The sequence below is a fragment of the Plecotus auritus genome (assembly GCF_963455305.1).
Source record: "Plecotus auritus genome assembly, chromosome: 9".
Lineage (NCBI taxonomy): Eukaryota > Metazoa > Chordata > Mammalia > Chiroptera > Vespertilionidae > Plecotus > Plecotus auritus.
Genome location: NC_137783.1, coordinates 148,774,684 through 148,801,957, shown reverse-complemented (window position 1 = coordinate 148,801,957; position 27,274 = coordinate 148,774,684). Strand labels below are relative to the sequence as shown.

General features: G+C 58.0%; 1 protein-coding gene across 2 annotated transcripts in view; it reads left to right on the top strand.

Annotated features, from left to right (window-relative positions):
- LRP5 (LDL receptor related protein 5) overlaps window positions 1-27,274 on the top strand; it is a 78,684-nt gene that overhangs the window by 31,439 nt on the left and 19,971 nt on the right. For both annotated transcript variants that reach the window (XM_080642733.1, XM_080642732.1), the window contains exons 3-12: window positions 320-517; window positions 974-1,170; window positions 1,743-1,874; window positions 13,139-13,535; window positions 14,775-14,946; window positions 17,287-17,503; window positions 19,263-19,552; window positions 21,318-21,544; window positions 22,802-22,986; window positions 25,734-26,057. In XM_080642733.1, the coding sequence (XP_080498859.1) occupies window positions 320-517; window positions 974-1,170; window positions 1,743-1,874; window positions 13,139-13,535; window positions 14,775-14,946; window positions 17,287-17,503; window positions 19,263-19,552; window positions 21,318-21,544; window positions 22,802-22,986; window positions 25,734-26,057 (2,339 nt within the window). The remainder of the gene's footprint in view (window positions 1-319; window positions 518-973; window positions 1,171-1,742; window positions 1,875-13,138; window positions 13,536-14,774; window positions 14,947-17,286; window positions 17,504-19,262; window positions 19,553-21,317; window positions 21,545-22,801; window positions 22,987-25,733; window positions 26,058-27,274) is intronic.

The following is a 27,274-nucleotide window of genomic DNA, read 5'->3' as shown; positions in this document are numbered from 1 at the left end:
TAAATAACTTATAGTACTAGTTGCCATTAAAAGAATAAGGAGAATTTCTGTAAGTAAAAAGATTGGGTGCCCAGAATATATTGCTAATGGGAATGATTGGAAATAGTGTATTTTGATTATCCAACTTGGTTAAAAATTAGTATATTACTAACTGCTTAGAACACCAGTCGGAAGCAATAATAGCCCAGGCCCTAAGCTTTGGTTGTCTCTGCTGGCTGAGACTTTGGGGCACATTCACTCTCTCTGTTTCCTGTTTGCATTTGTGGAGGCAGAAAACAAAAAGCAGATCTCTTATCTCTGTCCCCTGCCCCCTCCTTAGGTACATGTACTGGACAGACTGGGGTGAGACACCCCGAATCGAGCGGGCGGGGATGGACGGCAGCACCCGGAAAGTCATTGTGGACTCAGACATCTACTGGCCCAACGGGCTGACCATCGACCTGGAGGAGCAGAAGCTGTACTGGGCCGACGCCAAGCTCAGCTTCATCCACCGTGCCAACCTGGACGGCTCGTTCCGGTAAGTGGCTGCCCAGTTGTGGGCCCCCACTGCACCCCAGCTGTCACCAGGGCCTTGGCCAGGCCACGCTGGAGGTTGGCAGGCGTCCTTACCTCAGGCCCATGGTCTTGTGTCTGAATCCTGGGGGCTTGAGGACTTCAGAGCTCTTACTTAGAACCGTAGTAGAGCGCACACACCTTGTCTAACATCACACCCTGAGCAGGGTCTGGGGTGGCATCTGCCATCGACCACATGAATATTTTTATAGCAAGATGTAAAGTGCTCATTCTAAGTGAAATCGAAAAGACCACAAATAGCCCCACATCCATGCACAGGTTTGGCCATTAAATGAGGAGAAAACGCTTTCAATTTTCAGACTTTCGTATTTGCAGACAAGGGATTGTGGACCTAAAAGCCCCAGGGTCTGACTGGGTTTTGAATAGGTCCCTGCACCCCTGTCTTCCTCCACACCCGCAGGCAGAAGGTGGTGGAGGGCAGCCTGACGCACCCCTTTGCCCTGACGCTCTCGGGGGACACGCTGTACTGGACCGACTGGCAGACCCGCTCCATCCACGCCTGCAACAAGAGGACTGGGGAGAAGCGTAAGGAGATCCTCCGTGCTCTCTACTCTCCCATGGACATCCAAGTGCTCAGCCCCGAGCGGCAGCCCTACAGTGAGTAGGGTGGGCGGGCAGGGCAGGGGCTGGTGGCCCCCCCTCACAGGGGCCCGTGGTCTGGGGGAGGCCTATCCTCAGACTAGTGGGGAAAAAAGGGGATACTTGCTAGAGCAGAGGGAGGTGTGTAGAGTGCAGGGGTGGGCTGGGGAGCGGCCTGGTTGGGGCCCCCCTGCAGGGCTAGAGTGGGGGCTGTTCCAGGGTTCCCCGTCATGACCGTATAGGCAGGTTCTGAGATCCTGCCAGGGAAGGCTGAGGATGGCCTTCCTGGAGGAGGTGTCCTTTGTGGGGCCCTGAAGGAGATGAGGGCCTCTTGTAGAAGATTGGGGGCCGGGGCGGGAAGATGCCCACACCTGGGCCGTGAGGGAGGCTGGGAGAAGTGGGAGAGGTTGGTGGGGCTGATGGCCAGGTGTGGTGGGAGTCAGCGGGGAGGCGGGATGGGGTGCCATGGTGATCCCCCATGCCTCAGGAGGATGGCGACTGGGCAGAGGGACACACTGGGGCTCCCAGGACATGGGAGGTCGGGGGGCCCCGTTCTGGAACTTCCTCTCACCCTGCCCTGTTTTCCCCAGTCCACACGCAGTGTGAGGAGGACAACGGTGGCTGCTCCCACCTGTGCCTGCTGTCCCCGAGGGAGCCTTTCTACACGTGCGCCTGCCCCACCGGCGTGCAGCTGCAGGACAACGGCAAGACGTGCAAGGCAGGTGAGACGCGTGGCGCTGGCTGCGCCGCCATGGCAGGAGGGGTCTCCCCCGTCCGTCCCTGTGGGGTCGTCCTGTAATAACCCCCGGGGAACGTAGGTGGAGAGCGGGTTCTTGATGGGACCTTGTCACGCCCCAGTTCAGTTGGTTTCACCCACACGCCATGTCTTTCCTTGGCTTTAGGTATTTCACCACCTTTTTATTCTCCCCCTTAATTTTCAGGCACTTGGTGCTTTGAGGGCTCAGACTCCGACTACTTTTAAGGAAGGGTCCCCTTCTGTGTGGTGGTGTCTGAGCCTCGGGACTGCAGGTGGCAGGGCCAGGCATGCTCTTTTGGAAGTGGGCGTCTATTTGAACCTGCTTCCCTGTTGGGTGTTTCTGTTCTGTCTGTGTTGCTGTTTCTGAGTCGTGCTGCCGGGAGGCCCTGGACTAAGAGGGATCTGCATCCGGTGTTGATTGGTGATGCCTGGCTGAGCCTTGTGTTGGATCGGCTTGTGATGTCTGCTCTGGGAGAGGGAGGGGTGGCTGGCTGCAGGCTTGGTCGCCATCTCCGCCCACTTGGGGTGTTTGGAGCCAGGCTGCATGTGGGCATTTGGGGAATGAGTGGGGGATGGACGCAGCTGCCTCCCAAAAGGTGGATTGTGCCCGATGGGGACGCCCCCTGAGGCTCCCTCATGCGTCAGAATTCCAGGAATGTCTCAGGATTTGAAGCTGGGACCTTGGGCATGACTTAGGTTCCTGGGACTCTTGCTTCGGGTGTCTGCGTCATGGTGTTGAAATGAAAATTTGTGGGAATTCTATTTTTTCCTGATTTTGAGTGAATGAAAGCCAGTCTTATATAGGGGGTCCGTGCCTTCCCCAAGAAAAGGGCTGAGGTGTTGGTGATGCTTGGACCCCAGTAAATGGGTATGGCCTCCCAGCGGTGTGCAAGCGTCTCCCTAATAGGGGAGGATGGAATGGGGGCGGGCCCTCTGGCTGCAGTTTCCTCACCTGTGAAATGGGAGCACAGAGGAGTCCCCTCCGCATCGGGGGTGGGGAGGTGTGGGTGGGCGGTCAGAGGAGAGGCTGCTGTCCAGGATGCCTGTGTGGACAGAATGTGGGGTCCACGTAGACCGGGTGTGAGACTCGGGACTCCCTTCCTTTGGGCTTGGGGTGCATTGTCTCAGGTCCCCCGGCCCCTCCTGGTGAGTGGCCCTGGTGAGGGTCCTGAGGTTTGAGACTAGGAAGGAAGTCACACCAAGCGGCCCCAGATTTGCCAGAGGCTTCGGGGGACTCGGGGGTACCCAGTGACTCTTGTCCCTGGAAACCAGCATGCAAGGAGCCCTTTGGGGCTGGGCCCCGATCCCAGTGCCCGCCGCCCTCCCACTCGGCCTCCCCGCCCCCGCCGCAGCAGCCGCTCCCCCCCGCTGAGGTGCCCAGCTGGCTTTGGTTTTCCCCATGTTTTTCCAATTATGTGGAATGGGCTAAAAACAGCAGTAGCGGGGCCTTATTTGGGAGTTACCACCCCTGTCCAAGGAGGCCGCTGCTTCCCTCGCTCCAGCCTCTCAGCGGCCGGCTCTTTGTGGGACGTGCCCCTGTTGTTTTGACTTTTGTCCCCACACATTCCTCATCGCTGGTGTCTTCTGGGCAGTGCACCCCCTGCTCCGGGCCTGAACGACCTGGGTAGGTGGCTCACGGCAATGTCTGGGCCCTGTGGCTTCACCGCCTAGGGTGGCCGGGCTGTGCCAGGGCGGGTTCTCCGTCCCCCACCCAGACCGTGGGCTGTCGGGCAGGCGGGAGGCTCCGACGCCGTGATTTACGGGTCTGCCTGCCCCACCTCGCCAAGAAGTAGTTTTAACAGATGTTCGCAGGGACAGGAAACAAAGAGATGGCGGGGATGTGGCCGGCCGAGGCAGGGGGAACAGAGGCGTCACTGTTGGGTCTGAGGGGCAGACTGACAACTGGCCGACGTCTCACAGCTCCTCACATCCATCTATCTGTCCGGGCGGATTAAGCTGGGGCTCAGGGCTAAGGAATAAGGGGCGCATTTGTTCCCAGTCTGGCTGTCTTGTCACTTATCAGGGAAGTAGGTCAAAGGGAAAAGAAAGGAGGCCCTTGTGGCCCACGCCACCGCCACCCGCGCCGTGATTGGCGTTGACGCTGCAAACAGAAGGCAGCTGCTGTTCTCAGCGTGGACCGTGAATTTTTAATGGCAAGAAAGTGGGATTGCACAGTCCCAGGAAATGGAATGACAAGTCCGAGCACTAACTTCTATTTTGTTGGAAATCGAGGCATAACTTGCAGACAGTAAAGTGTGCAGGTTCTAAGTGTGCGTTCGATTTGCTTTGACAGTTGTATAAACCTGTGCAACCACCGCCCAACCCGACACAGAACCTTTCCACTACCCAGAACCCCTCCTGCCCCGCAGCACAGCCCCCGTCCAGCTTCTAGCACGAGAGTAGCTTTGTCTGTTCTGGAACATTTTAGAAACGGACCCACACAGCACGTGCTCTTTATGTCTGAGCCTGAAGACCAGCGTTTAAGTCGAATAAAAGAGGGGAGGAGAGCATGCCCTATTCTTGGAAAGAGAAGACTGTCCTCCTGGGCTGTGAGATAAGACTCAATAGCCCTTTCCTTTCTGGTCCGGCTAGCTCGCTGCGGCCACCCCAACACTGGCCCTGCCTCCCCAGCCTGCCCGATGTCCCCCTTGCTCCGGCAGCCCCAGCCCAGCTTCTGCCTGGCCCCAGGCGTCCCCCGAGCCCAGATGTCTCCCCTTGCTTCAGAGTCAAGTTCTGGGCTTCTAGGGTCCAAGTCCTGGCAGAGCCCCAGGCTGTCCAGAGGAAGTCCCCACCTGCCCAGCCCCGCCGGGTCACGTGCCCCTCATACTCGCCCTGGATTGGGTGACAGCTGTACATTCCCTGTCTTGGATTGGGTGACAGCTGTACATTCCCTGTCTAGGTTCCTCTGAGCGTGGCCCTGTGCCTCTGCCCGTGCAATGTCGCGTGCCCTGGGGGTGGTGAGCAGAGCGCCCCTGTTGAGCTGGGCTGATGCCGTGGGCTGCCGGCTTGTCATCAGAGAGAGACTAGGAGGGTCTTTTCCACCGTTACCTCCTGTGGGTGGTTTGCTCCTTCCATCCCACCCTCTGAGCACCCGGCTCTCTGCCTTTGCCTGTGCTGTGCCTGCTGCCCAGAGCACCCGTCCCCTTGGCCCCAGACCTCCATTTAGACACCCCGGCCCTTCTGGGAGCGAGGGAGGGCTTCTGGCTTCCTATGGGACCAACGTCAGGACCAGGAAGGTGCTGGGAAATTGGTTAGTCACCTCTAAGAGTGCCTGTAGCGCGGGAACAACCTGGTTGACTGCACCAAGGGGGGCCTGTCCTTCTCCCCTCCTTGCTAACCCGAGGGACATGATTTGGTGAGAATCTGGGCGTCTGAGTGTGGCCTCGGCGCTGCACAGAGTGGCCGACACCCCAATGAAATGCAGAATCTTCGTGTCTCGTTGAGGGTCAAACACGATCCTGTCTCTGAGGGCGCCTTATAAACTGTGAAGTGCGGTGCCCTTGCATGGAGCCATGTGAACCGCCGAGGCTCAGCCACCATTGAGCCTGAGCGGTGGCATTTTCATAAGGTTCAGCCGATCCGAGATTTGGACGTCCACCACCGGGTGGGTTGGGTGATAGCAGTCCTATTCTTGAGCCTCCTGGGCCGGCACACTTCGGAGCCCTGGACTTGTCTGTACCCCACCCGTACCTGGGCCCCAAGGGCAGAGGGTCGTGTCCACGCGCCCAGCCAGGCCATCTCATTGGAGGACAGAGGGGATTATCGGGAGGGGCGTCCCTGCTGTTCGGGGAACGGCACGGGTGCCTGGCTCAGAAAGGCACTGGGACGGCTTCTTAAAGACCCGCGCCACGTGCCGGAGAGGTGGGGTACAGCCTTCCCCCACACCGAGGTCACTGACTGTTTTCGAGCCCCACACACCCACGTTCCTGAGTTTCAGGGCCACCCATCTTTTTGTGTGTGTGTTTTTAAAAAAATATATTTGTATTGATTTTAGAGAGGAATCAAGAGGGAGAGAGGGATAGAAACATCAATGACGAGAGAGAGAATCGTTGATCCGCTGCTTCCTGCACTGGGGATTGTGCCCCCAACCCGAGTATGTGTCCTAACTGGGAATCGAACTGTGACCTCCTGGTTCCTAGGTCAACGCTCAACCACTGAGCCGCGCTGACAGGGCAGGGTCACCCATCTTTAATTTGCCCAACAAACCGCCTTTGCTCATGTGTCTCTGTCTCTGTTGAGCCCATCTCTGCCTGGGGCGTGAGCCTTCAGTGTGTAGCTCTCCTCGTTCACAGAGAACGTGGCGGGCTAGGTCCCGGGCAGGGGCCGCGTGCTGGGGCTGTGGCCTGGGGCTGCCAGGTGCATGGGCTTTGTCAGGGGACCCTCCCCGCCTTGCTGGGGGGCCTTATCCATACCTGGGTTTTATCTGTGAGGGAGCAGGAGTCAGGGTGCTTGCTCCAGGTCACTCAGGGAGGAAGTGGGGAAGGGGCTGAAGTCAGGTGCCACCGTGTGGTGAGCGGCCCCAGGGGACGGGGGAAGAGCAGGCGGCGGAGGACCACGTGAGGGGCCGACACCTGGAGATGGGAGGGAGGGCCGGCTGCAGGGGGGGTCACCAGGCTGGCACTGACCTTGCCGCTCTCTGGCTGCCCCAGGCCCCTGGGCAGAGGAGCGACCCCTGTTTTAGAGCTGAGCCGGCGGTGCCCGCCACTCCTGGCAGCTGCAGCCTCATCTCCGGGAGCCTGGGGTGGGCCAGGCGGTGGACAGCTGCTCGGGCCTCAGGTTTCCAGTGGAGCCAGCGCCCGGCCCGGCCACTTCCTCTGTGCCTTGTGACCCTGTGGTCACTCCGGCACGGTTTCCTGGGCCAGGATGCTGGGCTGCGGTTTCAGCTTTTGTCCAACCACTTACCCCAGGGGGGCAGTGGAGAAACTCAATCAATTGCTAAAAAACAAAAATAAGCCGGCCGCCTGCCTGCTGTGAAGCTGTTTATGGCCTTCGACTCGGCAGAGTGGACGGCAGCCTGGCCTGGGACCCGGCTGTTTCGACGCGGCGTCAGGCCCGGGAGGTGGCCCAAGGCAGCTCTGCCTGCTGTGGGGCAGCTGAAGGGCGACGGGGCTGGGAGCAGGGCTGGCAGTGGTGTCCGGGAGGTGAGGGAGGCTGTTCTCTGCATCCGTCCCCAGCATGAGGGGGTGCTGGCCTCTGGGTGGGCCCGTCCTTGGGCCATGACCTTGGAGCTGCAGTGGTTCATCGGGGGCCTGTGGTGATGTCACTCTGCCTGCTGGGTGATGGGGTGGGGGCCCTTCCACTTGCGTCTGGGCTGATGTGGTCAGTCCTTATTCGGCTCATCACAAAAACCCCTTTTCCCACGTTGGGGTGTGGAGATGAACCCAGAGGACCTTTCAGGTTCCCCCACTCTAGGCGACCGCCAACAGGCTCTCCTCCTAGGCTGTGGGGACCTTCGGGTTCCCCCGCCCCGTTCCTTCCTCCTCCTGTTGCTCTTTTCTCCCACACGGCTCAGAACCCGGAGGCCACATACATCGTCCCCGAGTGGCAGTTTAATGCAGGCCTGGGTCATTCCTTCCCACGTCTCCCAGTGGGACCTGCCAGGGTCCGACCTGCCTCCCCGCGAGACCTCCAGATCCTCGAAGGATAAACACGTGCACCCACCCGTGTTTTAAAAGCCTTGGTGTTTTCTTGTTACAAAGTCACATTTGTTTTCACTGTAGAAAGGAAAACACCATAAAAAATAATGGAGAAAATAAAATCCACCCATAACTCTGCCACCCAGAAAGAGCCGCTCGGAGTGTCCTGCTGTTTCTCGTTCGTCTTTCTCTGCGGGGTTTGTCCAGATCTGGTTCTGCGGGGTTTGTTCACATGGCGAGTGAGGCGTCGTGTCCGACGTCCCCGTTTCACGCGCGCTTCCTGTGCGGGCCTGCGGCGCTCTCACCGGGGCCTGCTGTCCTCTGACGCTGTGTGTGGGGGGCAGTTAGACTGTTCACAGGCTCTCGCTTCGGTTTGGGTTTTGCTGTTTTCACGCAGAGATGACAGTGACTCGCTGACCAGGAAGCGGTGACTAGGGATCCATGTGCGCCTTGGGCTGGGTTCTCGGGGCGGGGGGGGGGGGGGGGAAGGGGGGGGCGGGGGGAACTCGCTGGGTGAGAGGGCCCCGGAGCCGTGTTGCCGTCCAAGGAGTGTGTGTCCTGTTGGTCCCCTGGGAGGCAGGGTCAGGTGGCACCCACACTGGGAGACCACACGTCTCTCTCCACCCCAGGTGGCAGCCGCGGGCCTCTCCTCCTTTTTGCATATTACCGAGAGGTTCCTCGTTTTTCATGTTTACCTCCTGGGTTGTTTCTCCTGTTACTTTGTGTTTATGGTCTTCGCCTGTGTATTGCTGGGGTTGGGGTGGTTTTCTTATTGACTTACCTGCCTTTAATTAAAGAAAATTGATAGACTTTAATTTTGGAGCAGTTCGAGGTTGACAGGACAATAGAGGGGAGCGTATGGGCGATTTCTCTGAGTCCGCTCTCCCTCTTACACCGTTTCCTGTCACTAGAATTTACACTCTAACATTGTGAAAAGTCGTGTACTTTTCACACGAGGGTTAGCAAACCAAACTGCCTGTGGGCAGATTACTCGCTGCCTGTCTTTGTGCAGCCTGGGAGTTAAGAATGGTTTTGACATTTTTACGTGTGTGTGCAAAAAAAAATCCCAAGGAGAACGTTTGGTGACGTGGGAAAGGATGGGACATCCACATCCACGGAGGCCGCTTGCACACTTTTGCTTACGCATCCCCTGTGGCGGCTTCGGGGCTGCAGTGAAAGTGGGGTGCCTGTGGCGGAGACAGTCCCGGCCCGAAGCCGGGCCGTCTATCTCATGGCCTTCTGCAGAGAGCGCGTGCGGCTTCTGCTGCAGCGGAAGGAGGGCCTGGGCCGTCCAGAGATGACGCTGCGGACACTTGCACGGGCCTTAGGGTTGCTTGGTGCCCTGAGGCTGAGCTCCTGTGGTGTGTGCAGCGTGCTGTGTGCACCGGGCGTCCTCGAAGACAGGGCTGCGCCCAGAGCTGTCCTGGAAGAGCTGTGGCCTGTGTGACAACTCAAACCCTCGGTGGCCCCAGCCTCCTTGCTCAGATCGGCCTGATGCCCTGATGCGGGGCGTTGATGGGCCAGCGCCCGTCTTGCCCGTCCCCCCTCCCCCCAGCTGCAGGCGGGCTGCTGCTGGGCCTTCCTGCTGTTGCCCAGGCTGTTGCTTTTGCCCGGAGTTCCTCCCACTGGAGCTTCTGCGAAACCTTTCCTTTCACTCTGCTCCCCGCCTGGTGTGGGTTGGATTGTGTCCCCCCAGGAACCTGTGAAGGTGACCTGGCTTGGAAAGAGGGTCTTCTCAGATGCAGCCCAGTGCAGATAGTCACACTGGGTGAGGGTGAGGGTGGGTCCTCAGCCCAATGGCTGGGACCCTGTAAGGGGGAAACGTAGGCACAGACACTTGGGGAGGAGGCCGCTGCAGATGGCGGCAGAGAGGAGTGAGGCAGCTGCGAGCCGAGCCCCGGACTGGAGCGGCAGGATGGCCGGTGACCGCCCGAAGCTGGAAGAGGCGGGAGGGACCCTCCCCTGGAGCCTGCGGAGAGCACGGCCTGCCAGACCTTGACGTTTGATCGGGCTTCCAGGCTGTGAGGGAGTCAGTTTCCGCTGGTATAAGCCCCCCAGTGTGTGGCCATGCGTTACAGCCGCCCCCTGTGTCTCACCTTGACTGTGTGATCCCAGGCTTGGCACAGGGATGGCGCCTGGGGTGGAGGGCGCTTGGCCTGGGTGGATGTTGGCAGGGAGTGGGGGGGGGGGGCGCGTGACATCAGGCCACCCCTCAGGTCTGAACACCCTCTCCAGGAAGGCCATGTCCGATCTGGCCTGTGTCCGGCGGCCCGTGGCCGAGGTGCTGCCTTCTTGCCTGGGTGTGTGTGTGCAGGGAGGAAGGGGTGCGGTCAGGAGCCCCCCAAGGAGGAGGCTCCAGGGGCTGCTGCCCAGCCTGGGAGGGGAAGGTTTCACTTTCCTTGGCAGCACTGCGAGGCCGCTGTTTGTTTAGACAGCCCCAAGGAAAACCGTTTGGCCAAACTGCTAGTTTCTAAACAGTTTACTTCCCTGGTGTTTAAACAAACTCCTACCCGGGCTTCGTGTCTGGTCCCAGGGAGGGGGTTGGCCTCTCCGCCTCATGGCCTGGCACAGTGCCCTGCGCCCACCCCCAGGGCCCGAGGCCAGGCTGCTGCTCTGACCTTGCTACGGACAACCTTGGGGGGTTACCTGTGGGCAGCAGCCTTGGTGAGTGGCCTCAGGGCCCAGGCCAGTGGCGCTCTCTGAGCCCGCAACTGGCCTGGCCCTGGACGGAGGGCCCTGCTACCTCCCTGCTGGGCACCGTCTGGGCCTCCTCAGACCGTCAGGCAAACGGGCTGAGCTCTGGCTCCCTCTCCGATTCCCTCCTGGTATCGGGGTCTCTGCATTTTTCTCATTTTCTAGGCGAAGCTCAAATAAGAACCTCAAAGGCTCTGCAGCCGAAGGGGTGTGGGAGACCCCCCTTTGGAGTCAATTAACACCCACGCATTTATCCCAGCATTTAATCACCGCCTCAGCCGCCAGCCGCCAGCCGAGGCTTCTTTCTACGGGACACTGATAATGGGGTTCCCTGATGCAGGGGGGGGGGTGCTCCAGGCTTTGTGTTGACCTGGTATTGGAGGGCTGGGGCTGGGCACACTTAGCCCCTGGTGGCTCTGTGCCCGTTGAGCACACTCTACCTGAACCTGCTGAAGGTCACAGCCACGCGAATCCCAGAAGCTCTTTGAACTGGAGGCCAAACCCCCAGTCTCAACTGTCCCCGTCCCCCAGCTTTCCTTCCTGGCACTGATTCACTGGTGGTCTCTGCCCTGTGACCCCAGGGTCATCAGGGGGGCTGATCTGGTTTTTCCACCCCCATCGCCAGCACCTGGTCCAGGACCTGCTGAAAGCAGCTGCCCTCAACAGTAGTGGTGGGGTGACCGAGCCGGCTGGGCAGCTGGCCTGTGCCAACTTCAGGGATCAGAGTGTTGGTGGGACCTGATTTTCCCACTTGCCGCTGTGTGCTTGGGCGGGGAACCTAACCTCTCCGTGCGTCAGGTTCTTCATCGGTAAAATGGGGCACAGTCGGGTTGGTGTGAGGTTTGTGCTCTTTTAGGTGATTGTGTCTGGAGGATCATGGGAACAGGCTTAGGCAAAACAGGCTCAAAACGTGTTTGGGGACCAAGTGTCGTTTCCATCGGGACCAGTCATTTCTGTGGGGTTGTGGCTGCAGTGCTTGCTACTTGAGGTCAAGTGGGGTTTGACATACACACGTACGTCTTGCGCAGTGAGGCTGCCCCGACCTTCCCTCTTTGGAAAGTTCTGCAGATGCCCTCTGGGACCGGGCTCTTCCTGGTCGTGCCCTGGGGGTCTCCCCCTACTCCACCCCGCCCCCCCGCACCTCCAGGGTAGATGAAGCCAGAACCTTCTGGGGAGGAAGGTCTCCTTGATGTCAGGGCTAGACAGGGTCGGGCCGATTCTTCACTCTAAATGAGGAAACCAAGGCCCAGAGTGGGTCAGGGACCTGCGCACAGTCACACAGCAGAGGCCGTGCTGGAGGTTTCTGCCCGAATTCTCCCTGCTTGTCCTAGGATGCTGGCACTTGCTCTGAGCCTGGCCTTGTGCTGGGGCTGCGGAGAGCGAGGGGGCAGAATCCCCAAGGGCGGTGCCCAAGCAGAGGGGCCGACAGTGCGTGAGTGTGGTCAGCCATGCACTGGGGAGGTGAGGCAGGGATGGCTTTTAGGGGAGGAGGAGGCCCGTGACCGGGGCCTTTAAGGACAGGTCAGATGTCCACATAACGTTTTGGGAACGGAGCCCAGAGGAAGACAGTCTGTTGCAATTCAGAATTCCCCTCCTCTTCCTCCAACACACGTCAAATCTGAACTCGCACGAACACCTCTAACGAAATCTGAACTTGGATCTCCGAAGTGTCCGGTGTAGTCGCGCACTCGGGGCACCTTCTGAGCCTCGCCGCGGCCTTTTCCCAAGGCCTGCTCAGTGTTCCTGGTCCTGGGTTCATGAAGCCGTGGCTGGCACGTGTGCGCCCTCTAGTGGAGGCACCAGATGATGAACTCTGGGCTTTGAAGCAGGACAAATGCAGGGCACCTGTTGGAGGGCTTGGCCCTTGTGGCAAGAAGCTGGCATTGAGGTACAGGAGATCCGACCACCAATGGCTTGACCAGGCGCTGAGGAGGCCGGGCAGTTGGCTGGGCCTGGGGCCTGGGGGCCTGGGTATGAGGGAGGTGCCGCCGGTTCTGTCCCTGTCTGCATCCTGTCATGCTGTGTGACTTCAGTGGGGTCTCTCCCCATTCTGGGCCTTGCATCAAACCAGGTAAGTGGCCCCAAAGGGCCAGAAGTGGTCTCTGGGCCTAATATTGGTTCTGTGGATCCTTGAGACCAGAAAGGGCCAGAATGAATGAGTGAATGATGGCCCAACTCTGGGTGAGGGCCACGTGCTGACCCAGCAGTCTCCGGAGGTGTTCAGCTCAGGGTTGGGAGCACCCCTGAGTCCACATGAGGCTCCATGTGCCCCTCCTGCTGGGAGTTCTGGTAAACCCCAGCAGGGAGGACCCAGGACAGCACCAGATGTTAATTCTGTTGGGTGACAAAGAGGGAGCCTGGGGCGCCTGGCCCAGGCACTCACCTGGTCCACCAGCAGCCACCTGGGAAGGAATCAGACTGTGCGATGATAGATGTGGTTGTGGGACATGAGGCTGCCTTGTGGGGTAGGCAGAGTAGAGGGGCCTTCAGGGAAGAAGTGGCATTTGAGCTAAGCCACAGAGGGTGAGCATGTAGAGAAGGTGGGGCCCAATGGGACCGCCAGTGGGGTCTGGAGCCCAGTGCCCAGGCAGGACTCATAGTCGGGGCTGGCGAGGCAGCTCTTATGCTGTGCAGTGGTTGATACCAGATGGCTGTGTGGCTTTCAGCTGGTTGTTTAACCTCTCTGTGCCTCTGTTTTCTCATCTATCATATGGTGATACAAATAGTGCCGACCTTGTAGAGCTCCTTTGAGGATGAACTGGTGTCTGTGTAGGAAAATCTAGTGAACGTTACCTAACATTACCCCTGGGGTCCTGCTGAGCCCCTCCCCTGCCGTGCCCATCCCGGGCTCAGTCTCTTGTCCTGTGCAGGCCTCACCCCACTGCTTGTGTACCCACAGGGGCCGAGGAGGTGCTGTTGCTGGCACGGCGGACGGACCTTCGGAGGATCTCGCTGGACACGCCAGACTTCACCGACATCGTCCTGCAGGTCGATGATATTCGGCACGCCATCGCCATCGACTACGACCCGCTGGAGGGCTATGTCTACTGGACGGATGATGAGGTGCGGGCCATCCGCAGGGCGTACCTGGACGGGTCGGGGGCGCAGACGCTGGTCAACACTGAGATCAACGACCCCGATGGCATCGCGGTCGACTGGGTGGCCCGAAACCTCTACTGGACGGACACGGGCACGGACCGCATTGAGGTGACGCGCCTCAACGGCACCTCCCGCAAGATCCTGGTGTCCGAGGACCTGGACGAGCCCCGTGCCATCGCGCTGCACCCGATGATGGGGTAAGGCTGGGGGCGGGTGGGCCTCCCTACCTGGCTGAAGCTGGCAGTCAGGCTAAACAGAAGTTCTGGAACTTCCTCCTGTGTCAGAATCCCCTGAGGAGGGCTCCTTAAGACGCACATGGCTGGGCCTGGTCCCCAAGCTCTGACTTAGGAGGTCTGGGTGGGACCCCAGCACTCGCATTTCTAATAAGCTCTCGCGGGATGCTTCTGCTGCTGGTCCGGGGACCAGACTTTGAGAAGCTCTGACGGGCTGTTGTGTATGTGTGTAGAAAGCCCTGGAGACCTTGGGTCAGTCATTTCCTCTGCTGGGCTTCAGTCTCTGTGTCTGCAAAATGGCCTGGTCCCCAGAGTGAGTTCTGGGCTAATAATGGCAGCAGTAGTGATGGGCGCTGCAGCCCTCACCACGCAGGGGCTGGCCTCTTCTAAGCACATTCTATGCTTCTGTAGTTAAATCTTCTCCTCCCTCCGCACCCCGTGGGGGAGGTTGAACAGTGGAGGAAGCTGAAGCCCAGAGCGGTTAAGGGACTTGCTCAAGGTGAGGCCGGTAGACGGATGCGGCTGTGTCAGCTGCCAAGGGCAGGACTGTCCCCCAAGGAGGCGGGCAAGGATGAGAAGCAGTCCCCCGTGTGTGGGGCAGGAGGCAGAGGCGCTCACTGCCGGCCCCAGGGTAGGGACTGTGGCTCGGGGTTGCTCTCCGCTGGGGGTGGGGGAGCAGACTCCAAGGCCCCTCCCAGCTCTGGGTCGGAGGCCCCCGGGAAATGGGGTCGGGAGTTGGGTGTGTGAGATCCGAGGGTCGGGCACAGCTCAGGCAGGTTGTCCGAGTGCTCAGCCTTCTTCCTGGAGCTGCCACCGCAGGGTCTAGTTTTGCTTCTCGAGGCCACAGAGAACGTGTCACCCGCTTTGCACGCGGGAGCCCCTCGGCTCTTCGGAGAAGGTTCCACGTGGCCTCTTCCTCCCTCTCGGCGCTCGGCCTCCCCAACCCCCAGGTCCCTCGTCAGGGCGTCTGCTCTCTGCTGGTCCTTCCAGTTTTGGGGCCCCGAGCATGAGGCCCACACCTGGGGCACCCCTGTCCCCGTGGAGTCCTGGGTCCTGCAGACGGGCTCGGCGCCCATCCATCCCATTGGCCACCATTTCCCAAGTTCCTCCCATGCAACGCTCGGGCGCTGTTCTCAGCCCTGGGGATGCAGCAGGGACAAGACAGACGGACACTGTGCCGGACACGTGCTTCTTCTTCTCCAGCCTCATGTACTGGACGGACTGGGGGGAAAACCCCAAAATTGAGTGCGCCAACCTCGACGGGCAGGAGCGGCGCGTCCTGGTGAACACGTCCCTCGGCTGGCCCAACGGCTTGGCCCTGGACCTGCAAGAGGGGAAGCTCTACTGGGGAGACGCCAAGACGGACAAAATTGAGGTGAGCCGTCCCCATGGGTGAGCGTCGGGTCAGGAATCGGTTCAGTATTAATGTCGGCCCAGCCGACCTTGGGCCAAGCCTGTCCCCGCCCCCGTGCCCTGTCCCCGACCCGTGTGTGTGTCAGGACCTGCGCTCTGTTAGTTGGCCAAATAGAATCCTCAAAATAATAATTACAATTTTCTTTTTAAAAAATTTTATTTTTGCCCTGACTGGTTTGGCTCAGTGGATAGAGCGTCGGCCTGCGGACTGAAGGGTCCCAGGTTCGATTCCGGTCAAGGGCATGTACCTTGGTTGCGGGCACATCCCCAGTGGGGGGTGTGCAGGAGGCAGCTGATCGATGTTTCTCTCTCATCGATGTTTCTAGCTCTCTATCCCTCTCCCTTCCTCTCTGTAAAAAAATCAATAAAATATATTTAAAAAAAAAAAAAAAAAAAAAAAAATAAAAAATTTTATTTTTATTGATTTCAGAGAGGAAGGGAGAGGGAGAGAAACATCAGTGATGAGAGAGAATCATCGATCGGCTGCCTCCCGCACACCCCCCAATGAGGCTCGAGCCCTGACCTGGAACTGAAATGTGACCTCCTGGTTTATAGGTTGACACTCAGTCACAGAGCCACACTGCCCAGGGCCCCCCTAGCGTGTTTCCATTGCCTTTTTGTACCTTCCTGCTGTGGGGCCAAAACGGAAACCCGCACCCAGACCGATTCAGAGTTAACCCGTCACCCGCCACCTACAGCTGACCCGTAAACAGCTCGGTTTGATTGCCTGGGTCCGCTTATACGCGGGTTGTTTCCAGTAATTTATTTTCTCTTAAGATTTTCTTAGTGACATTTCTTTCCCTTGGCTTACTTTATTGTAAGAATACAGGTAATATAACGCGTATACAAAACAAGTGTCAATCAACTGTTGTCGCTAAGGCTTCCAGTCAACAGTCGGCTATTAGTAGTTAAGTTTGGGAGGAGTCAGAAGTTATACTCGGATTCTTGACGGCACGGGGGTGGTCAGCGCCCCTCATCTCCATGTTGCTCAAGGGTCAACGGTACTGGGGCCCTGAGGAGCCAGGAAGTGGCGCCCAGAGTTCCACACGGAAATCAATACAACCTGAGGGTGCCTGCCAGGCGAGGCGGCCACTCCCCAGCTCGTGGAACAAGGGGATGGTCTAACCTGGGGCTCGCACCTCGCTGCTCGCCGGAGCCGCCTGCGCGGAGCTGCTGTCAGGACCCACACCTGGGCCTAGGGCCTTCCCATTCCGATGGAGTGGCCCCAGGTTGGGGCTCAGCTGTTGTTTTTTGCTTGGTTAAGTTCCCTGGGTTAAGTGTCAGGTGGAGAAACTTAGATCCATGGGGTGCAGGGACTTGCCCGTGGGCAGAGCTGAGGTGGGGCCCTGGCGGCTGGCCCTGCCGCTTGGCCCAGAGGCTTTGTCCGGAATGTCCAACAGCGGAGGACCGAAGTCTTTCTGCTCCACACACATTTGCTCTGTCCGGTGTTGCTGCCTGCGAGCAGAGGGCGTTCGCTTTTCTGATGAGCTGGAAACCATCTGTCTGCGGGAGGCCTGCCTTCGATTTGCATGTCGCTTTCACCGGGGCCTGAAAGCCCACGGCGCGGATGTTGCGTTTTTATCGTCTTCCTTTTAACAGAAGCTTCGCCACGGTGCCTTGTCATCAGAATCCCACCTTGGGCGGAGTATGTGTTCCGGTGGGGTTCGGCGTTTTGGGGTTGGATGGCATTTTTCTCCTCTGTGGCTTTTGTGTTTGGTGCTTTTCATCAGCACCGACTCAGGAGAAGGGCTTGGCTTGTGCCTCTCGGAGTAACCGGCGCCGGTGTGCGGGGACGGGGGGCGTCCTGGAGCCACAGCGCAGTCGGAACCAGAGCGCCCTCAGCCTCACCTGGTCCTGACCGGGCGGGAAGCTCGTCCACCAGCACCCCAGTAGATAAGTGGGTGACCGTGCCCAGGGCCCGCAGCGCTGCGGTTGTACCGACTTCTGAAACTCAGCTCCGTGTCCCGAGTGTGGCCCGGGCTCCCTGTGCGGCCCTGGGCAGGCTTTGCTTCCCATGGAGCCCACCCCTGGGCTGAGACCAGCCTTGGTACCGGGCAGCCACCACCAGTTGAGCAGCCGTGGTGGGAGAAGCCACCTGTTTGCCTCACCTGTTCCCAACGACGGTGCCCCTCTCAGCGTAGCATCCGCCCAGAGAGGGGGGCTGCGAGGAGAGGCCCTGACCTGGTCCTCGCCGTGGAGGCCGGGCGAGGTGCGGATGGAGCTGAGGCTTCTGGAGTCGAGCCCGGCCTGTTGCAGGCGGCTCAGGCCGAGGCTGGTTCAGACGTGTGTCTCCGTCTGCCAGGTGATCAACGTTGACGGGACGAAGAGGCGGATGCTCCTGGAGGACAAGCTCCCGCACATTTTCGGGTTCACACTGCTGGGGGACTTCATCTACTGGACCGACTGGCAGCGTCGGAGCATCGAGCGTGTGCACAAGGTCAAGGCCAGCCGGGACGTCATCATCGACCAGCTGCCCGACCTGATGGGGCTCAAGGCCGTGAACGTGGCCAAGGTCGTCGGTGAGTCTGGTCAGCCTCTAGCCATGGGTCAGCCGTGCCAGCTGGTGTGTGGAAGGAGCGACAGGGCTGTGGCTGCCCTTTGGTCCACGGGCGGCCCATTTTGGGGGCAGAAGTGTCCAGCTGGGGAGCTTCACTGTGGTCTGGGCAGGGCAGGAGATGGTGAGCGTAGGTGGTTAGGGATGGGTGGGCATGGGGCTGTGTCCTGACCGGGGATAGTGTCGGGGCAGTGGATGTGGACTGGCGCTGCTGGCAGTAACGGTTACAATAATGGCCAACGCTTACTGAGCGCCTGCTGTGTGCCTTAGTGCCCAAAGCCACCCTAAATGCTAATTACAATATTGCCCATTCACGTTGGGGAGGCGGAGATAAAGCCACGCAGCTAACGGTGGCCGGTGGCCGGTGGCCGAGCTGGGACTCACGCCTGGGTCTGCCTCCACCTCATCGCCAAGATTTGCAAAAAGCTCCCTTCATGCAATTTTGTCTCTTTAGCAAAAGGATTCCAAGTGCAGGTCCACCAGCTATACCGGACAGGGTAGCATCCAGGTGGGCTGGGCCAGGATGGGGGACGGCGGGTTCCATGGGGCAGGGCTCTGCTCCCAGCGGAGGCCCCGTGGCTGGCACAGCGCCTGCATATGGCGCTCAGGAGACCTTCACCCTCAAGTACTTACAATCGGGTGGCTGAGCCTCCCCTTAGCTCCCAGGCGGGTGGCTCTAGCTGGGGTGTTAGAGGAATGCCTGGCTTTAAAATGCAAGGGAGGTCATTGGAGCTTGGAATTTTAGGAGCAGGTGGGGAGTGGGGTTTGCGGGAAGAAGGGACGGCTGAGCAAAGGCCTGGAGGTGAGGCCAGGGGGGCTGACCTGGGAGCCGCCACTGTTTCTGCATCTCCGGGCCTTTAGCCCCAACCTGCACTCCTGAGACAGAAACGAATCGCACGCTCCCTTTTACAGCCACCTCGTAAGACACACTCATCCCCCAATGTGGGCGGTGGGGCCACTGTGAGTGATGGCTTAAAAAAATAAAACCCCAGAGATGGTTAAAAAAAAAAAAAAGATATATCCACAGGGTGTGATGTAAAGTTGAGAAATTAGGCTCATCCCTCTTTCTCTCTCTCTGTCTCATCTCGGGATTTACTGAGATAGACGGGGAAAAGCATTCTTTTTTTAGCTGAAATACTTGACATTAAGTTAGAGCCAATTTTAACAGCACCCCAGTGGATCAGTGCGACTAACAGGCTGGCCAGAAATAAATGAACGTGCTGAGGACCATCTGTGTGAGTGAAAAAGAGTTGTGTCTGGCCGTCCTGGGCACATCTGAGTTCTTGAGGTCGCCAAGAGAGTCGGTGAATCGGAGGAAGCCTCTGGGTGGGGGGGTCTCAGGCTCCGGTGTGGGCAGCAGGCCAGGAGTCCGGCCCGGGGAGGAACGACGGTCTTGTCATTGCCTCGTGTCATCACTGCATCCACCCTGGGTTGGAGCTTGGGCCAGGAGGCTAGACCTCCTGGTTCTTGTTCTCGCTGAGCTGCTTCCCAACTTCCTAACTGTGTCACCTTCACTAACCTCTCCACACTCTGTTTCCTCGACGAAAAACCGGGATGGGACCCTCGTCACTGCCTCTCCAGCACCAGGGGAGGCCTGGGCTCCCGTTCTCTCCACCCAGGGTCCCCATGTGTGTCTGGTGGAAATAAAGCCACACGTGACTGTGGATCGATGGCACGCTCTCTGCTGGGCTGCTGACGTGTAGGGCCTGTGTGTTGCCTTCCAGGGACCAACCCGTGTGCGGACCAGAACGGGGGCTGCAGCCACCTGTGCTTCTTCACACCCCGTGCCACCAAGTGCGGCTGCCCTATCGGCCTGGAGCTGCTGAGCGACATGAAGACCTGCATCGTTCCCGAGGCCTTCCTGGTGTTCACCAGCAGGGCCACCATCCACAGGATCTCCCTCGAGACCAACAACAACGACGTGGCCATCCCGCTCACGGGCGTCAAGGAGGCCTCCGCACTGGACTTTGACGTGTCCAACAATCACATCTACTGGACGGACGTCAGCCTGAAGGTACAGTCTGCCAGGTGTCTGCACACAGCCTTGCTGCAGGGGGGCTGCCTCAGAGGCTTTTAATTTTTTAAAAAAATTGATTTCAGAGAGAGGAAGGGAGAAGGAGAGAGAGAGAGAGAGATAGAAACATCAAGGATGAGAGAGAATTATTGATCAGCTGCCTCCTGCACGCCCCCTACTGGAAATGGAGCCCGTATCCCAGGCATGTGCCTTGAACAGCGACCTCCTGGTTCATAGGATGATGCTCAACCACTGACCCACGCTGGTTGGGCAATTTTTAAAAATATTTGTAACTCGACTCAAGCCAATAAAATGTTAGTGAGCCTGTTTTAATAAATGTGAATGATTCCAGTGAGCAGATCCAGGAGACCCACAAATGAGCTTTTCTAGAGCGATTGGGTAGCCGAGAGATGTCTGTGACACTGTCCTCAGCATCACCTGCTCACTCCTTCCCAATGTGCACTTGCTTAGCAAACTCTTCATTCACGGTGCAGGTATGAACATCCTGATAAATACAAGGAAAGCAGGGTTTGGCAGACTGGTCCGAGGGCTGGCCTCCTCCTTTAGTAAATAAAGTTTCATGTGAACATGGCAATGCCTATTTGTTCACGGAAGGCCCACGCCTGCCTTTGTGCCACTAGGTTGAATTGTGACAGATCTGTGTGCGCCCTGAAGCCTAGAACATTCAGTGCCCCTTTACAGAACCAGTTTGTTGACCCCTGTTCCGAAGTGCAGTGTTTACAGCTAGAGCTGTTTAACCATCTGTCTTTTATTCTACCATTTATATGATGCTTCTGGAAGATTTTTCTGATTTTAAAAGTCACCAGGGTTCATTGTAGAAAGAGGGAAATACACAGAAATTTATAAAGAAGGAAATAAAAATCACCCATCACCCAACTTAACCATCCCTCACACTTCTGTGTATTTCCTTTGAGGGTGTTTTCCCCTATGATAGTATTTCTCTTCATCACAATCATATGCTGCATAGAATTCTGTTTCCTGGTCTTTTCCACTTAGCATTTTAATAGGCATTTGTTTGTTAGCCTTTTATAAACACTTTAACAGTGTAAAAGATTCCACTGCACAGCTGTTCCCTGCTGTATGTGACCATTCCTTTATTGTATGTGTTTTCTGGTTGCTTCCGCTTCTCCCAGCTCTCAGCAACCACAGCGGCGAAGGTCTCGCGTGCAAAGCCCCTTCAGTATTTCCAGTAGCTCCCCATCTTTTGTATTTTTGTTCATTCCTTTGGGTACAATTTCAGGAGGATTACTGAGTGGAAGGACACAGCTGTTTTTAAGGTTCATGATACATATATACATAGAGATATGTATAATATGTAATTTACTTATAATTTGCTTTGTTTTATAAGTATATAAAACATATGGTTGTAAAACACATCAATATATATAAAAGCCAAGCGACCAGAATGATGGAACGACCGGAACGACTGGTCGCTATGACGCACACTGTGGTGGCCAACTGGCCCCACCCAACCACCTGTGGTCCCTGTCCCTGGCCGGCCTGGCCCCGATCGGCCCCAATGGGGGCGGACTGACTGGACCCCACCCATGCATGAATTGGTGCACCGGGCCTCTAATATTACATATAAGAATAGCTAAATATTTTTTCTAAAATGTTTATAGTTGACAAGTTTATTTTGAAACTCTTGCATGTTGGTGATCTGGTCAGGTGGTAGAACAGCTCATAGTTAAATGTCTGCCCGAACGCTGGTTCCTAACCGTGGCCTCTGCCCCCGCCCCCCCAGACCATCAGCCGCGCCTTCCTGAACGGGAGCTCAGTGGAGCACGTGATCGAGTTTGGCCTCGACTACCCGGAAGGCATGGCCGTCGACTGGATGGGCAAGAACCTCTACTGGGCGGACACCGGGACCAACAGGATCGAAGTGGCCCGGCTGGACGGGCAGTTCCGGCAGGTCCTCGTGTGGAGGGACTTGGACAACCCGCGGTCGCTGGCCCTGGACCCCACCAAGGGGTGAGGACCGTCTTTGTCGGGCACTTGTGTCCCTGTCCCCCTCCCACCTCTGTGTCAGCCAGCATGGGGACGACCTGAGGCTGAGGCGTGGCTGCCCAGCTGGCTCTCTGATTGGAGCAGCGCTGGCTGCCGCCTGCGTTGAGGTGGCCAGGGCTGGCTGCCCCTTCGGAGGTCATGTGGTTTGTTTCACGGGGAAACTGAGGCCCAGAGCCGAGGGAGGAGTGGCAGCCACTGTACCAGGCACTGCACTGGGCGCTTTCATGTAGCTTTTCTCACTGCAGCGTCCAGGAGGCCTGTGGCGGGGGGCGTGTTTTTGTTCCTGATTTTACAGAGGTGGAAACAGGCTCAGAGAAGCTGAGTGCCTTACCCAAGGCCACACAGCCAGTCAGAGCAGGGCCGGGCCAGGAAGTGCTGTTCTTCCCCTCGCCCCCGGGTCACCAGGCTCTGCCTTCTCGGAGCTGGCTTTGAGCCCCTCGGATTCCACTTAGCCGGGGGTTAACACCATGCTTTGTGTGGGAGGCCTGGGCTCTGCCCCGGGGCATTGGGCTGGGGTGTGGTGGAGGGGGCGTCTCCCTCTCACCAAGATTCCTGTGCTGAGCAGCTGGCACAGTGCTGGTCCCATAAGGCAGCCCCCATGCGTAGGGAGCACCCCAAACCCGGCCTGCCACGTGCCCATTAGGGATGGCAGAACAGAGCGGTCCAGGTTTTAGCGAAAGGGCAAGTCCCACGTGCCTGGTTCTGGGAGGAGGACGGGGGTTTCTCTTCGTGGAGCTGTCGGGAGGCGGCAGAGCTGTGTGCATCCTGGCCCTGCCGCGCCTGCCGCCTCGGGACCTGCGTCCTGCTCTCTTCCATCCTGCTTGGCCCGAGTTCGCCCTGGCTCCCGTCACCCAGCATCCCGTCCGGGTTCGTTAGCATTTGTCCTTGACAAAGGCACCCCGGCCTGGTGGTCCTGTTACACGCCACCTCGTCTGTGCTCCTGTTTGTGCCTGTAAATGGGGTGGTCACGCTTCCCCTGCAGGTGAGTGGCTGCGGGCACTCAGGCGGCAGGAGGTGGCACGGTGACGGCCCCTGGAGGGATGGTGGGTGGTGGGGGCTCAGGGGTCTGGCCTCTTCCCTGCTTCCTGGAGGGATGTTGTGGAAGTGGCTTTCTCTGGGACGGGAGGACCATGCTTAGGAGACGGTGGCGGCCGTGTTCCCCACCTAGCTGAGGGTGTGGACGCATCTGAGACTGACCTGCCTTGCTCCCGTGTCTTCCAGCTACATCTACTGGACTGAGTGGGGCGGCAAGCCAAGGATTGTGCGGGCCTTCATGGACGGGACCAACTGCATGACGCTGGTGGACAAGGTGGGCCGGGCCAATGACCTCACCATCGACTACGCGGACCAGCGTCTCTACTGGACTGACCTGGACACCAACATGATCGAGTCATCCAACATGCTGGGTGAGGGCCGGGGGGTCCTGCGGGGATGGGTGTCCTTGGCTGGAGCATCGGTCACCTCACAGCCCCCCTGCACTGTGCCCTCTGGCCTTGATGTCCCCGGGCCCCCCAGGAGGTATGGGCACGCCCCGAGTGCTCATCCAACTTCCCCTCTTGAGAGCTGTCCCTTTCCACACTGGGCCATGGGCATGTCGACAGAGGCCCTGTGACCACAGTTTCTGGCTCCGGCTAAGCCCTGGGCCAGCACCCTGATTTGACACAGCACCACGTGGCAGAGGCTTTCACTGATAGGGAAACGGGCCCAGGGAGGTCACAGGGCTTGCCTTGGGTCACAGAGTGCCGCTCAGATGCCAGGGCCACACACTAGGTCTTTACCCTGAGTACCTACTACGTGCTAGGTCTTGTTCTGGGACCACTCACAAGCCACACCCAACACCCTGGGATTAGGTAAAAAAACACATCATTCCAAGTCACCCAGCGGTAGGGGCAGGATTTGAACCCAGAACTCGTAACTCTGGGCTCTGTCCTGGTGGAGGGGCGTGGTCCTGTCAGCTCTGCGGGGTCATGGGCTGCGCTGTGCAGCAGAAAGAATCTGGCTTCCTCCCTCATCTCTGCTGCTGTCACCGGGGTGGGCGTGGTTGTGCCCATGTTACAGATGAGGGAACTGAGGCATAGGTAGGCCGAATGGCTAGTTACAGCTGTGAGCAGAGCTAGGACCCCAGTGTTCTGGCTTTGGCTTGGGGGGTGGGGGCCACACCCACACTGCATGCTGACCGTCCTGGTTTACGGGGCTAATGGCCAGCTTTGAATGTCTTTGAGCTCGCCAGCTGAGCCCACCACCCGAGCCCTTGCCGTGAATTACAGGAAGCTGGTGCCAGATGAGAAACCAGTCACAGCATAGCTGTGGTTGCCAGAAATAATTAAGCTCACTACCCCGAAGTGAAGACACACTCGGACGGACAGCAGCAAAAGCCCTGGACACTCACACGACCCTGCGCATCGAGGGTGGCCTGGTGTGTTGGGCCCGGCTGTCACTGTGCCATAGCGCGTTTTCCATTGAATGACACATGTTTACTGAGCACTTCATGGGCGAGGCGCCGGGCGAGTGGGAATGGGCAATGACGCCTGACGAGGGTAGGGCTGGATGTGAGCATGAACGTGGGGCCTCCGCTGCCCGGTGAAGTCCTGGCTCTGCCACATGCTAACTGTGTGATGTCAGCCAAGTTACTTAACCTCGGCTCCTATACTGATAGCTCCTTCCCCATAGAGCTGCTGCCATGAGAATGAAATGAGATAATACGGGAAAAAGCACTCTCGCTGTGCCTGGCACACAGAAGGAGTCCTCCGAATGTTTAGTTATGATGTTGGGAAACTGTCTGCTCCTTGCCAGGGCCCTGGAGAGAGAGAGAGAGAGAAAGAGAGAGAGAGAGAGAGAGTTTGATGGAGGCATCAGGGAGCTTCTTTATTTCATAGAGTTTTTTTCTCCTAATGATAAAACAACCAACTTGGAAAACTTCTGAAAATACAGAAAAATATGAAGAAAAATTATAATTATCCGTAATTTCACCACTCAGTGATAACCAGTATTCATGGTGACATATTTCTTCCCAGTTTCAAAATTTGTCATTGATTTCTAAGTAATAGTCTTAGTTGTTAAAAATCTTCATTTCTACTTTTTAAAATGATTTTTAAAACATCGCCTCCAATCATGCCATATATAATTTCCAGTCTGCTTTCTCTTGCCCCCGTCTGTGATCAGCACGTTCTCATGTCATTAACCTTGGCTGTGGAATAGAACACACACGAAGAAGCATTCACATGGCACACAGTTGGACAAGAGCAGACCTGGAGAATCACATCCCGGGTCGAAGAGTCACCTGGACCCTGGACTTGTTCTTTCCCTCCCCTGGGCGCAGCCCTATTGGCACCCCTTCCATTGCGCCCTGCCCCACCCGGCTCCGGGCTGGCATGTTCACCATTGTGTCCCCGACACAGCCAGTGCTGGGCGCACAGTAGGTGCACGTAAACGTGCTCAGCTTCCAGCTGTGCTGTTGTTGGTTACTGCAGGCTTTGTTTCGTGAGCCCGCCGCTGCTGGCGTGTGGGGAGACTGCTGCCCTGACTTCTGTCTCCTAGTTTTGCTGTTCTAGAACTTTCTGTCAATGTCACACCATGTGCTCCCTCAATCCAATGACTGTGAGATTTGCCCCCATGTCCTTCTTATTCTTTTTCATTGTTACCCTAGTGGCCCGGTGCACGGATTCGTGCACATTGAAAGGGAATCTGGTGTGGGTGAACCAGATTCAGGGCCGACGGGGCCCCAGCAGCATCCTAACCTACCGGTTGGAGCGTCTGCCCCCTGGTGGTCAGTGCATGTCAAGCTGCTGGTTGAATGGTCACTTAGGCTTTTATACATATTTATATAAATAGATTATGTGAAGATCCCACCACCTTTCCTCCATTCTGCTATCGATGAGCGTTTGGCTTGTTTCCAGCCCATGGCTCTCACAGCCAGTGGCTGCCACCCGCACTCCTGTCCGTACGGTGCAGGCGCACACTGCGTGCGTTTCCCCTGTGAACGGGAGAGGAGTTGCCCGGTTCCAGGGTGTTGCATATCCCATGTCAGTCAGTCCTGTTCGTTTTCCAAAGTGGTCGAACTTCCCGGCCCCAGCGCAGGCTGCCGGCTGCAGGGCGCCCTGTGCTGTGGGCGTGCTGTGCTGCTGCTGACGCCCTGCCCGTGTGTCCCATGCAGGTCAGGAGCGGATCGTGATTGCCGACGACCTCCCACACCCCTTTGGCCTGACCCAGTACAGCGATTACATCTACTGGACAGACTGGAACCTGCACAGCATCGAGCGGGCCGACAAGACCAGCGGCCGGAACCGCACCCTCATCCAGGGCCACCTGGACTTTGTCATGGACATCCTGGTGTTCCACTCCTCCCGCCAGGATGGCCTCAATGACTGCGTGCACAGCAACGGGCAGTGCGGGCAGCTGTGCCTGGCCATCCCCGGCGGCCACCGCTGCAGCTGTGCCTCCCACTACACCCTGGACCCCAGCAGCCGCAACTGCAGCCGTGAGTGCTCGCTTCCCCCGCAGTGCACCCCGTGGTAGGCCAGGCTGGCTCTGGGGCAGGGAGGGAAAGGGTGCCTTGGTGCACGAACTGCACAACGTTACCTGGAGGCCTGGGCTGGGTGGGGGACCTGTTGCTTCATCAAGACAGAGTAGCTGGGCCCTAGCCGGTTTGGCTTGGTGGATAGAGCGTCGGCCTGCAGACTGAAGGGTCCCGGGTTTGATTCCGGTCAAGGGCATGTACCTTGGTTGCGGGCACATCCCCAGTGGGGGGTATGCAGGAGGCAGTTTATCGATGTTTCTAATTCTATCCCTCTCTCTTCCTCTCTGTAAAAAATCAATAAAATATATTAAAAAAAAATTAAAGACACAGTAGGTGGGCCAAGGCCCGAGCTGGCACATCCCATGGGGAATCGTGGTCCCTGGGAGAGAGCACGCACTCAGGGAGGCAGGCCCTGTTCTGAGTCCTTCCTGTGGCTCTTGTTTAACCCTCAAACCTGCAGGGTGGGAAGTGTCCCTGTCCTCGTCTCACTCACAGGCAAGGAACCCGACGCAGAGATGCTTAGTAACCTGTGCAGGGCCACTCAGCTGGTACGGTCTGAGCCCGGTTTGAATGCAGGCAGGTTGGCTCCAGAGTCCCTGCTCTTGACCCCTTGCCACGTGGCCTCACGTTCACAAGTGTAATCCTCACACGGACGCTCTGAATTATGCAGGCCTTTTTAAAAGTTCTCGTGTCAATGATAAAAAAGTGAGTTTCAGGGAACCTGAGGGCGACTTTCCCAGGCCGAGGGAGAGCGGGTGGCCCTGCTGGCGGGCTTTTCCCCCATAGCATCGGAGCCGTGTGCAGTACGGGGCAGCGTGCAGAGCTCTGTTGCCTGGGCCTGGCCTGAGGTCATACAGCCCTTGGCACCAGGAGGGCTGGCTTTCCTCATCCCCTCGTGTAGATGAGGGCCCTGAGCTGGTGCGTGCTGGGCCTGGGCCACAGCCTGGGACCCCCACTCCTGGGCTCCCTTTGGGCCGGTTGTCCCTGCCCCCCTGGGAGCCATAACCTTGAAGCAGAGGTGCAGGTAACCCACCACCCAGAGGGGACGTCTGTGGCCGGCAGACCTGGGCAGAGGACTGTGCTGTCTGACAGCGGCTGCAGCCGGTGGCCTCCTGCACATTCCGAGCGATGCAGTTCCTGCAGCTGGGCAGCTAGCTTTGCTCACTGACACCCCCAGG